General features: G+C 41.7%; 1 protein-coding gene across 4 annotated transcripts in view; it reads right to left on the minus strand.

Annotated features, from left to right (window-relative positions):
- Positions 1-228, minus strand: part of EDRF1 (erythroid differentiation regulatory factor 1) — a 57,924-nt gene extending 57,696 nt beyond the window's left edge. For 2 of the 4 annotated variants that reach the window (XM_075935281.1, XM_075935280.1), the window contains exon 1: positions 31-228. In XM_075935281.1, coding sequence (XP_075791396.1) covers positions 31-147 — 117 coding nt within the window. In that variant the 5' untranslated portion in view covers positions 148-228. The remainder of the gene's footprint in view (positions 1-30) is intronic. The other 2 variants (XM_075935283.1, XM_075935282.1) reach the window with 2 other exon arrangements.
- Positions 229-12,863: the final 12,635 nt, after the last annotated feature.

The raw sequence follows: 12,863 nt of genomic DNA on the forward strand, positions 1-12,863 counted from the left end.
GCTCGCAGCCCCGAGGGAGGGGGCGGTTACCTGCTTGAGCTCCTCCGAGTCTCCCTTCAGCGGGGCGAGCACCCCCGGGTCACCTCCCCCGGCGGGGCTCGCCTCGGCTGCGGCTCCCCGAGGCAGGGAGTCCCCGGTGCCCTCCATTGGCTCTGCCCCGGCAGCCACCCCCGACCCGGCGCAGGGGCACAGGCTCCGGCAGACAGAACCGGAAGGAGCGTGAGATCGCGGCTGCCAATAGCAGCCAAAGAAATCGGGGCGGGGGAGGGGCTCGCGGAAATCTCGCGGAGAAAGCCTCTTCCCGCGGGACTTGCCGAGCAGCGGCTGGCTGCGGGCCGTGCGCGCTCGACAACGTGCCTTGGCAGTTAGCGCGAGTATCTGGTCGAGGCTGTTGGCGCTCGCGCTTTCGCTTTCGCTGAGGCTCCAGGGTGGGGAGCGGCGCGGGTCGCCTGCCACTGCCTGTGGCCCTCCTAATAGTAGCAGCAGCAGCAGCAGCAGCGTATCCGTTGCCTGCTGCTACGCGGTACCTGGCGCTCGGGCGAAGCGTGCAGCAGCCATCCAAGCTCAGAGGCTTGTTAGGGATCCTTGCGGAGGGACAGACCATGAGGAAACACAGAGCCATGGTGCACCCTAGCCCGCGCCTGGAATACTGCCGGGTGTTCTGGTCGGCTCCACAAAGAGGCATATGAGAACTGGGGGGAGTACAGAGCAGGGGGAAGACAAGTCCCTGGGTGTGGGGCGGCCTCTGTGCGAGATGAGATTAATCATCGAATACTAGGACTGGAAGGGCCCTGAGAGGTCATCAAGTCCAGTCCCCTACCCTCATAGCAGGACCAAATACTGTCTAGACCATCGCTGATAGACTTTTATCTAACCTGCTCTTAAATATCTCCATAGATGGAGATTCCACAACCTCCCTAGGCAATTTATTCCAGTGTTTGATCACCCTGACAGGAACTTTTTCCTAATGTCCTACCTAAACCTCCCTTGCTGCAGTTTAAGCCCATTGCTTCTTGTTCTATCCTCAGAGGCCAAGATGAACAAGTTTTCTCCCTCCTCCTTATGACACCCTTTTAGATATCTGAAAACTGCTATCAAACAAACCCAATTCCTTCAGCCTTCCGTCATAGGTCATGTTCTCTAGACCTTTAATCATTCTCGTTGCTCTTCTCTGGACCCTCTCCAATTTTTCCACATCTTTCTTGAAATGCGGTGCCCAGAACTGGACACAATACTCCAACTGATGCCTAACCCAGCGCAGAGTAGAGCGGAAGAATGACTTCTTATGTCTTGCTCACAACACACCTGTTAATACATCCCAGAATCATGTTTGCTTTCTTTGCAACAGCATCACACTGCTGACTCATATTTAATAAGACTGGAACTGCTCCTGTTAGTAAAGAGGTGACTATGATAAATGGTTGCTAAACAGTAATGAATGCTGTGAAGAGGGGACTGTTATTTACCACATAACACATGAACCAAGCGTCACCCAATGGCAGCAGGTGTAAAACAAATGAGGAAAAAATTTACTTGAACTCATTGCTAGCGGATGTGATGGCCGAAAGTATAACTGAGTTTAAAAAAAAATAGATACATTAATCAAAGGTGAGTCTGCCAGTGGCTGCTAGGCAGGATGGCAACCTCATTGCTCCCAGTCTTCTTAAGTCACTGGCTCTCAGCTGAAGGACTGACAACAGGGAAAGGATCAAGTGATAATAGTGCTGTTCAGTTAATTCCTTCTGAAATATCTGGCACTGGCTCTTGTTGGAAAACAAGAAACTGAGCTAGACAGTCAATTGGTCTAACTAAGGGTACGTCTAGACTACATGCCTCTGTCGCCAGAGGCATGTAGATTAGGCTACCCGACAGAGTAAAATGAAGCGGCGATTTAAATAATCGCCGCTTCATTTAAATTTACATGGCTGCCGCTTTGAGCCGACAAACAGCCGATCAGCTGTTTGTCGGCTCAGCGCGATAGTCTGGACGCTCCCCTGCCGACATCAAAGGGAGCTGTCGACAACCCAGGTATGCCTCATCCCAGGAGGCATACCTGGGTTGTCGACAGCTCCCTTTGATGTCGGCAGGGGAGCGTCCAGACTATCGCGCTGAGCCGACAAACAGCTGATCGGCTGTTTGTCGGCTCAAAGCGGCAGCCATGTAAATTTAAATGAAGCGGCGATTATTTAAATCGCCGCTTCATTTTACTCTGTCGGGTAGCCTAATCTACATGCCTCTGGCGACAGAGGCATGTAGTCTAGACGTACCCTTAGTATAGCTGTTCTTACAGTAAAACTATACCCATAACTTCCTTAGCATCTTTGATCTGTAATTACCAGACTTTCTTTATCAGATGCTTATGTACTCTGATTAGTTAGTTTCAATTGTGCGGGGACTAAAGCCTGGAGATAAGTTTGGTAGTATAAATTCAAAGTTGAATGGCAGCTTTTTGACACCTGGATGAGCTTAGGAGGCAAATGGCAAATTTTTGCACTCTTATTTTCATTTTCTCTTTAATTTAATGCAGTTAGTATTCACAGATCTAACTATACATGTGTGTTCTTTTGTTAGCTAATTAGTCAGATGAGATACAGAATATTAAAGCATCAGGAGCTTTGGCCCAGAAACTCAAAGTATTCAGGGATACTGCTCTCATTAAAATAAATGGCAGTTGTCTAAATATCCTTGAGGATCTGGACATTTTTTGTAATTGCCTGCAACATATGGCTTGTGATGCTTCAAACCATTCATATTTAAAAGCGGTGAGGAGTCCTGTGGCACCTTATAGACTAACTGAAGTGTTGGAGCATAAGCTTTCATGGACAATGCATCTGACAAAGTGGGTCTTTGCCCACGAAAGCTTGCGCTCCAACGCTTCAGTTAGTCTATAAGGTGCCACAGGACTTCTCGCCGCTTTTGCAGATTCAGACTAACACGGCTACCCCTCTGATACTTGACATTCATATTTAGTGTCAGCTTTTTGCCATCATGGCATTTGACTTCCTTTAAAGTTAGACTAACCTGTCCACATTTTGTAAACTATGCCAGCATCATCTAAATTGCAAATGGCACTCTCTGAACAGTTTATAAGCAGTAAGAAGGACAAGTGTTGTTGAGTACAAGGTGGGCAATAAAAAAAATGGCAGCCTGAAGGGTTAGTCTCTGGTGGGCGGCTGCCGACGCTATGTTTACCTGCGTCTCTGCGGGTATTGGAAGATCACAACTCTGGTTGGCTGAAAATTGCCGTGATTTGTAGCCAACGAGAGCTGCGATCCTTCAATATCTGTGGAAACGCAGGTAAACATGGAGGTGTGAGCCCACCAGGGACTAACTCTGTGTACTGGATCCAGCCCATGGGCCAGAATTTGCCCACCCCTGGTCTAGCATCTAGATTAGTCAGGAGTTCTGGATTCTACCTATAGCTTATATCAAGATTCACTGTGATCTTTAGCAATTATGTCACCTCTCTGTGCCTCATTTCTCTCTCTGTAAAATGGGCAAAGCAATCCTAATATTCATTTGACTGTTATTCTTCATTTCCCTTCACAAAAAAGTATTGTGAAATGTTTTGAAACAAAAAAAAAACTGGTTGCCATGTCCACCTCAGGGTGGGTGAGGGGCAACAGGATGAAGTGATCTCACTGTTTACAGATTCTTTCCAAAGAGAGATACTGCAAACTATATCCCACTGTCATATGACAATTTCATCATTTGTTTCTTTGAATTTCTCATTGATAGCTCTTTCCTTGTAGCCTAATTTGTGCCCTGTGATTTCAGGGGGCTATTTTTAGCAAACCAAGCCAACTAATGACAGGTTTGCTACATTGGTTCACTAGTACTATTACCCAAAGATTTACTAGGAAGATTTAATAGACTTCTGAAGTACCCATGAAAGCAAGAAACATGTAATACTTATCTTAACTCTTTTCCTATATGTTTAATTCCTAGGGAATTGGTGTTCTTCATTTAAAATAAAGATAATGGAAATTCCAATTGTTTATAAAAACTAGAATTTTAAATAAAGCATTTGTTAACTTTAGGTATCGTTCATGTAGGCTGTGTCTACATTGGCACGATCTTGCGCAAAAGCAGTCACTTTTGCGCAAAAAACTTGCTGCCTGTCTACACTGGCCGTGAGTTCTTGTGCAAGAACACTGACGTTCTAATGTATGAAATCAGTGCTTCTTGTGCAAGAATTATGATGCTTCCGCTCAGGAATAAGCCCTCTTGGTAACTCTTCTTGCACAAGAGGCCACTGTAGACAGGCAACATGAATTTCTTGCATAAGAAAGCCCTATGGCTAAAATGGCCATCAGAGCTTTCTTGTGCAAGAGAGCGTCTACACTGGCATGGATGCTCTAGCGCAGGGGTCTCCAAACTTTTCAGCCCGAGGGCCGCATTAACTATCAAACAGCAGTTCGGGGGCCGACTACACACTTGAGGTCCAAATAAAAAACAATCCATACATGGATGTTGTTTTTAATTATTTATTTAATATTATTTTATTCAGTTATTATTTAATAACACATTCATACACCACACATGAACACCTGTATTAGTGTGAATGGTGAAATTGTTTCCTGGATGCCAAAATAGCAGACATTTCTGGCTTTAGATTTGTTGTCCCTAACATCAACAGTGACCTGAGATTATCATCGGACAAGTTTGTTCTCAAATTGTTCTTCACGTATTTCATTCTTGAAAATGTTTGTTCACATAGGTATGTTGTTCCAAAGATTGAAAGGTACCTTGATGCAAAAGTTTTGACATTAGGAAAGTCTTCCTTGGGCAAAAACTGGTAGAAACCCACCAGTCCTATTTTGAACTTGTCCCTAAGGAGGTCATTTGCTTGCAACTCAATGACTTCCAGCTGCAGTTCATCTGGGCAACTGGCCACATCTGCTTCAAATGGGTTTTGAAACAATCTCACTTCTTCTGCCTTTGAATCCAAAAAGGTCTCCACGGGCCGGATGAGAGGGCCTCGCGGGCCGCATCCGGCCCCCGGGCCGTAGTTTGGAGACCCCTGCTCTAGTGCAAAAGCACATCTCTTGCACAAAGGCACGTGCCAGTGTAGACACTCTCTTGTGGAAGAGTTTTTGCGCAAGAAGCTGCCAGTGTAGACGTAGCCATTATGTATTGTTAACAATAGTTATTCCATTATTTGTGACGTTCTCTAAGGTTTTTAACTGTAAGTCCCAGCTTGAATGCATATAAAATGTTTGTCATAAACATTAATTCCAAGCTGAATCTCATATGTATCATCTATGATAGGTGCAGTTTCTCTTTACATGTTTCAGAGAACAGATACTGACATGTTCCCCATTCATCTAGTTTTATTAGGCCTCCCTGCAGTGTCTGTAGAATTTTTTCTAGCCTCTAGTAACTTTTAGGTCAGTAAGATATTATGGATTTCATGTTGTGTGAACCTTTGAAACCTTCACTCATGAGGGTGAATAGAGGGAAGAAGTGATTCAGAGGAGTACAACACCAAATGGAAAATAAGAAGGAAGGTTAGTGAGATTTGTAGGTAGAGAACCAGACTAAGATCAATTTCTGGCTCCATGATGGACTTCATTAGAGATATTTAACTCTCAGACATTCTTCAGCAGAATTAGAAAGTCACTGCAACTTCAAAGTGCTATCTATATAGCTAATTTCAGCAGAGGCAACTGATGAAAGGGAGTACTGGAGGGCAGGGGGACCACTGGCTATGTGCCCCAACCTCCACCTCTCACCTTCCTGCTCCGCCTCCTCCCTGCCTCTTCCTCCTCCTCTGAGTGATGCATTTCCAGGAACTAACGGGGCCAGCACAAGCAGCAAGGGTCCAACTCTCCACTCACCAGCAACAGCAGGGCAAGCAGAGAAACATAGCCGCAGCTCACTTTGCTTTCCTAGCTGCAAGTGTGAGGTGAACCTGCACCTCCTCCAAGAGATGCAATTCCATTTCCACTGCCACTACCAGTCTGGAGTACCCTGCTGCGGGTACCAGATCCCCTTTCCCCTGCTGGGAGTAACAGACAGTGGGCTCCCACTAGCACTATGAAAATCACAGGTAAAGAGTGGGGGTGGCTTGTGAGGGTACATGCCCAAAACACCATGTGTGGGAGGGGCAAAGGGCTGGCCAGCAGCCAGTGGGGGAACTAGCGGGGAGGCTTGCTCCAAATGTGTAGACATACCGTAGGGGAAGATTCTGTCATCCTTATTCCAGGTGCTACTCTACAAGAATAAGGCTTTGTCTACACTTCAAAAATTAGACCTGCAACAGCCTTTGAAAGTGAAAGTGTGTCCATGGAAAGAGCAGTGGAAGAGAGGTCTCCCAGCACTCTATGTAAACTAGGGATGTTAAGGACTAGTTGACTATCAGATAAGCAAATGCTTATTGGATAGTCAGTTAACTAGTCTATACCCCTCTCTGCCTCTATCAGATAGAGGCAGCAAGCTGGGGGTCTGGAGGAGAGGAGGTACTTCAAAGGGCAGTGTTTCACAGATGAGCCCATGATCAGCTGTGCAGCACTGCCCCTTTGAAATGCTGCCTCAGCATTTGAAAGCGACAGAGCTGAACATCTTAGCCTGAAATTTGAAAAATGTTATCACCCATCTGGCTACAATTAAATTGTTTAAACAAATGTGTTGCAACGGTAGAAAAAAATGTTGTGTATCTGAAAACTGTAGGTACTGGGGGTACTTATAATTTTTTTAAAAGGGTTACTTTATAAAAAAAAAGGTTGAGAAACACGAGTAGTCGATGGAAATTAACCATTACGTAACATCCTTAATGTAAACCACCTCCACAAGGGAAGTAGCTAACAGTGCTGGGAACATGGCTCCTAACACTGGGAGCCTATTTACACTGGTGCTTTACAGCACTGTAACTTGCTGCACTCAGCGTAGGTGTGTGTGTTTTTTCACACCCCTGAGCCAGAAAGTTGCAGCACAGTAAAATGGCAGCGTATCCTAAAAGGAGCAGAATCTACCATTCTTGTGCTTCAATGTCCCATTTGTAAAATGGGAGAAAATACTTCACTGAGGCTACGTGTAGACAGTGGAGCTATTTTGGGATACTAGAAGTAACCCGAAATAGCAATTCCGCGTTTTTAAATACACCCATTATTTCAAAATAACAGGCATGCTGTTCCGGCACCCCTGTAACCCTCGTTCCACGCAGGTTAAGGGTCTTGTCGAAATAAGCTATTTTGAAGTAAAGGTGCTATATAGGCACACCTTGATTTACCATGTTTATAAGGATCAATACATTAATGTTTAGGTGGAGCTTAGATACTGCCAAGATGGAAGAATATAATTTATTTAAATAGGCAAAAGAATTCTTACTGCTTCTGCCCAATTACTTGTGGAAGTGCACAGGGTTGACTCTGCATTAACATTAATAGAGAGCCATGTGTTTTCCTTCCAACTCTGGATCAGCTCCCTTAGCTCAGCTCGCGTTTCTGAATAGGTAAGCTCATGATACACCCATCTGCTTCCTATATCTTTGAACGGTCTAGTGCCGCTGAAGGTAGACATTTCTTGTCATTTCATGATAGGTGGGCAAAGACTGAGATTGTAATACTCTCCTGTCAAGGCTGGATGCAGCCAGGAAAAGGTTCTTGTCACCCGTTCATTCTTTGTGTAGGTATCACCCACTGGAAATATAATATTTTGATGTTAAAAGTAATCAACTTTAACATGACTTAATTCAAGCCATGTCGTGGAAACACAAAATATTCATTAGGTTCTTTTCCTTTACAATATAAATACATAAATTAAAATGCATTTCCTACATGTCAAAGCCAAATCAAGCAAAAAATACAATTGTCCATCTGTAGTGAAAGTACTATCCTGTTTGCTTAGGGTTCTTGTAATTTTCTAGTTGCCTAGCTGAGTATTTTATTTTAACAACTGACAATATACTGTATATTGATTCCTGTATTCCTGTTGATATGCAGGTGGTGCTCAGCAGTGGCCTAAAACACTTTCAGTGAAACCTGATTTAAATGGGAGCAGAGTTATGCCAGTAATGAGTGCTTTTGAAAACCTATATTTGTATCTCATTGGCTGGCACTATTGTTTTTATCATTACTGAATTTCAGAAGCAATCTGTACAATGTATTAATGTTGTTAGATGCCTTCCAAGCATCTTGTATTAGGAAATGGTTTCTGAAACAAATTGAGATCCTAAGGATTATTTAAGATCTGGAAATGGAAGTAGTTTCTCAGATGTTTCAAGATTGAGTGTAAGCAATGTAAACCAATAGGTGGTGCAAGCTGTCTCAGTTTAAGCTCAAAATGTAATTTAAAATTATAACATGAATAGCTTCACAATAAAAACAATATTGTACCTTGTTTGCTCATTTTTTAAAGTTTAGTTTTAACTTCACAGAAAATGCATTCCTACGCAGATGTCATTTTGTTAGCCTCTCCTTCCTTCTGTTTTAATTTGATCATCTCAGAAGTGACAAAATACATTGGGGCATGTATAAAGAGGGTAGAGAAATGTTGGATCATTGTGAAGAACGTGAGGAAATATTGCTCTATGTTTTCTGGAAAAGATATATTTTAATTTGAATACTCAAAAATAGCATTATTTAAATATATCCCTATGGCAGGGGAGAAGCAGTGAAATTATGAATATATTTTGCTGTTAATTAGCTTGTGTGTGAATTGACTTTTGAGGTCTCCATGATTCTCCAAGTAGACATTTGTCCACATAATGAAATCATCATAATTGAGCATGATCTGTAGTTTCTGCTTAGGGGTAGCCTGTAAAATTTAGAAAGAAGCCTCCATATCCATAGCTAGGATGATGGGTGTGACACTATGCACCCACATATTTATGGAAATATGTTTGAATATGAATATGCATAACTTAAATATGCTTTATGAAAAATGTGGCATGTAACCTCTCGTTGAAAAGTCTGTAATCTACTGAATGTGTATATTCTGTTTGTGTGCATGTATTGTTCTTGTTTGTGAAGTTAGAAATATTAAGTGTAAATCTTATTAATCTAGGTCTTATATTGAAAGCCATTAGTGGTGCTTAAGGAATTTAATGGTCTGGTGCTCAAGACAATGATCTCTAAATAGTTTTGTTTTTCCTGTAAGCCCAAACTGAAGCCCAAACTGGTCCTACAAAGACATGTGCCCATGACACCTGGTGCTGGAATTCATCTTGAATTTTGTACTCTTCTAAGAGGAGGCAGAGAAGGGAAATGGAACAAAGGATTCCTGATAACAACAAAGGAGGGGGAGCAAACAATGATTATCCTCAGATGGATTAACAAACTGCTTGCCTCCACAAGTGGACCCATGAAGAGACCTCGAAACAAAGAGCATCAATAAGGAGAGAAGCTGTTAGATCCCGTTCAGAGAAAGGATCATCTCTGGCTTAAACAATTTTACCTGAAATAAGGTCTAGGATGAGGAATTACGTTGTATAACAATTTCTCTTGGGGTATTAAGCTTAGCTGGTATGCTTTGTTTCTTTTAGCTTAGTAATTTACTTGATCTGACTGTCACCATTTGCAGCCATACAAATGCTGCTTTTTATACTTCATAAAATCACTTTTGTTTATTATCAAACCTAATGTAAATGATTGTTACTGGTGCAGGGGTGGGGGGACAACTGAGCATATCTCTTTCATTGATAAAGAGAGTGAAATTTATGAACTCTCTGTGTAAAACTTTTATAGAGAGTAAGATAGATTTATTGCAGTTTTTGGTCCCTATTTGGATCTGTGCTCCTAGGTGCAGTCAAGTCCCTGCTGAGCCCTCCCAGAGCTGAGCTGTTATCAGTGTCCATATTACTTTACTGGAGGGCTGTTACCCCAATTCTGTGCTTTTGTTGGGGGGAGACCAGAACTTCTGACCCAGAGGGCAAATAGGCAAGCTCAGGGTATGATCAACTCATCAGGTAACAGTTTTAAGGGGATCTCTGTGAACCAATCCACCAGCTTGGGGGAAAAATTAAGAATAAACAGGCCTTCAGAAATCTCTACTAGGTCTTACCTAGGGTCCACTGATTGCTGTGGAGGTGCCTTCAGTTAGCATTGGATCTGCCTGATATTCTATGGCACTGTCCAGCCAGAGTGAATGAGTTCAATAAAATAAAGAGTTCTTTACATTTCTGTTCAATCTGGGGATAGCTTCTTGATAGTCTTGTGTGAGTGTACTAAAACTATATGAGAATATAGGAAGTTTTTTCCCACAATAAATTCATATATGACAAAGAGACAATGCAGATGAGATAGCACTTCCTGAGCATACAAGGAGATATGGCTAGTGCACTTAATGAATCTCCAAGGCCCCTAAATTGGTGAGGTCAACCTCCCTTGTGTGCCTAAACACAGGTGAAAGAGCCCGTATTGCACTGTTCTGCAGCAGGCATGAGCAGTGCTGTTGGAGTCATCCTGACCACATTTCCCTTGTTCAGACAGATTTTTTTCAAAGCACCACCATAACCAACACAACTTGAAGGAACAAGAGAACACAGGGGTTTGTATTTCACACAGGGATGTGACTCGACCAGAGGACTGAGTAGCCAAAAAGGCTGATGTATTGAAGGAATGCAGGCACATGAACTTGGCCAGACGGTGGCGCTTTCAGGAGGTGAGTGCCATGCTGTTACAATGCCAAAAATCATGCTTCAGAAGAGGGACCTTCATGTTGCATAAATTCTGCTACAGAGTATGAATAATTTGTTTTTAAAGTGATTATGGTGCACAGGAAATATTTCATTCCAAAAGTAAAGAAACTGAAGTCCTTTCTTGTTCTGCTTTTAACACTTACACCACAGGCAGTGTGACAAGATCTCATTGGCTTTTCTGTGATGAGTGTTCATTCATTATCCTTAGCCTTCAAGATCAGCATTGTCTCACGGATGCCCACTCTGACGATGAGTTTTATAATGAGTGTCTTCCTGTGATTAACTTGTGCAAGCTTTGCCAGAGTTATATTTTTCCAGTAAATTGAGTGACATTTTTAAAACAGGTGCAAGCTTTTGTTTTTATTCACAGGTTTAAAGAGAGATTGCATGATATGTTTTTGGATGCCAAATTTGAATTGCCTAAACAGAAATAATGAACTAATCAGGAGCTGAGTCGTTCATGATAGCATTAACAGTTCTTACAGCCATTAGAGTTGCTTAGCAATTTGTTTGAAGGATCCACCTTGGGTGATAAAACTATTGGCTGGATGGGGAAACCAATCACTGCCTTCTATCAAGTTGTTTTACCATTTAAGCAGACTTTTTACAACACTTTTAACAACTTTACCAAGGTACATTTTCACAAAAAGTAATGCAGTAGTTATAGCTTTTGACAACAGAATGGCAGACTAATATACAAAGTAGGGAACAAATTTTACCCAGTAATGAAAGGATATTTTATTTTGACTATAACTTTAAAACTATATATCACCTAAATTCAGTTTTACGAAGAGGACAGTAAAAATTTTATTCTGCCAGAATCAATGAGGGAAAACTTAAGATGTGATTGTACATTGCAAAGCTATTTAAAAAAAACTTGCACTAATGAAAAATAGGTAAGTCGAATGGTGAAGGTTTAAATTTAATTTGTAGTGCACAAAGTATTCCTAAAACTTATGAATAAATGGAAGAATGTCTAGATAAATCTTTTATACTGTTGATTAAACCGTATAAAAAGCTTCACATAAACATACATAAAGTGGTGTTGGAAAACAAGGAAAGAAAATATTCAAATCAAAGATATAGAAAAAACCACGTAAGATAAAACTGACTTTCCCCATTTGCTTCATGGCTATAATAATAATAATCTCAAAATCACTAAAATCTCATTAATGTTAATATTCACAATGTAGATCTTTGGCTAACTGCTCACTTGACTTAACTAAATTGTTAAATTCATAACTTAGTTATGCCATTGTTCATAACAATGTGATGAGCATTTATAATCTAATTTGAACACTTTTCTGACAATTGTTCTAAAAGGAGTGGTTGTTCAAAATATTATTTATTTCCTATCAACCTGAACTGATAAATAGTTGAGTATGATAACCTCTATACTGGGTGCTGAGTATTTATTTAGGTCCTGGTCTTACAAAACTATGCACATGGTTGACTATGAACAATGACATAATTTCACAATTTTAATCACAAGATATGTGATATTTGGTGTAGGGATGTTAAGAAGTGGGTAATTTGCTAATCGTGTAGTTGATAGAATTTTTATTGACAATACAATTACTGAGTAAGGGAAGGCAATTAAAGCACTCAGTCCCAGCTCACGCCAGGTTGGAGACCTACCCCGATTGCAGGTCTGCATTTAAAATATATTATGAGCCAGGCAGGCGAGCAGCCTGACTCAGCCCCTGAGTAGGTCCCAGACCCGGCGCAAGCCAGGACTGAGCCAGGCTGCATGCTCGCCCAGATCCTAATACATTTTAAATGCAGAGCTGCAGTGGAGGTAGGTCCAGGACCTGGTGCAAACTGGGACTGAGATGGGCTGCAGGTCAGCCTGCTAGAAAATGTAATGGCTGGTGGAGGGGGGGGAAGAAATGTATGTAGACGATAGCATTAACCAATAAGCTTTTGCTTATTGGTTAATTGGTTAATCAACTACATTATTACATCCCTAAATTTGAGTCTTTCTTAAAATACCAGCTGCTGAAGTCCTGTTATTTTCTGAGACTCTTAGTTTTTATATATTTTTAAATAAGTTTCTAGACCTCATAGTTCCAAAGAACAGCCTGAAAACATTAGAAGGCAAATAAGAGGCCCTTGAATTATTCCTTATAATCCTAATAGAAATATAGCCGTATTAGTCTAGTCTAGCTGAAACAAAAAACAGGACTATGTAGCACTTTAAAGACTAATAAGATGGTTTATTAGG

The sequence above is a fragment of the Pelodiscus sinensis genome, chromosome 8 (genome assembly GCF_049634645.1).
Source record: "Pelodiscus sinensis isolate JC-2024 chromosome 8, ASM4963464v1, whole genome shotgun sequence".
Taxonomy (NCBI): domain Eukaryota; kingdom Metazoa; phylum Chordata; order Testudines; family Trionychidae; genus Pelodiscus; species Pelodiscus sinensis.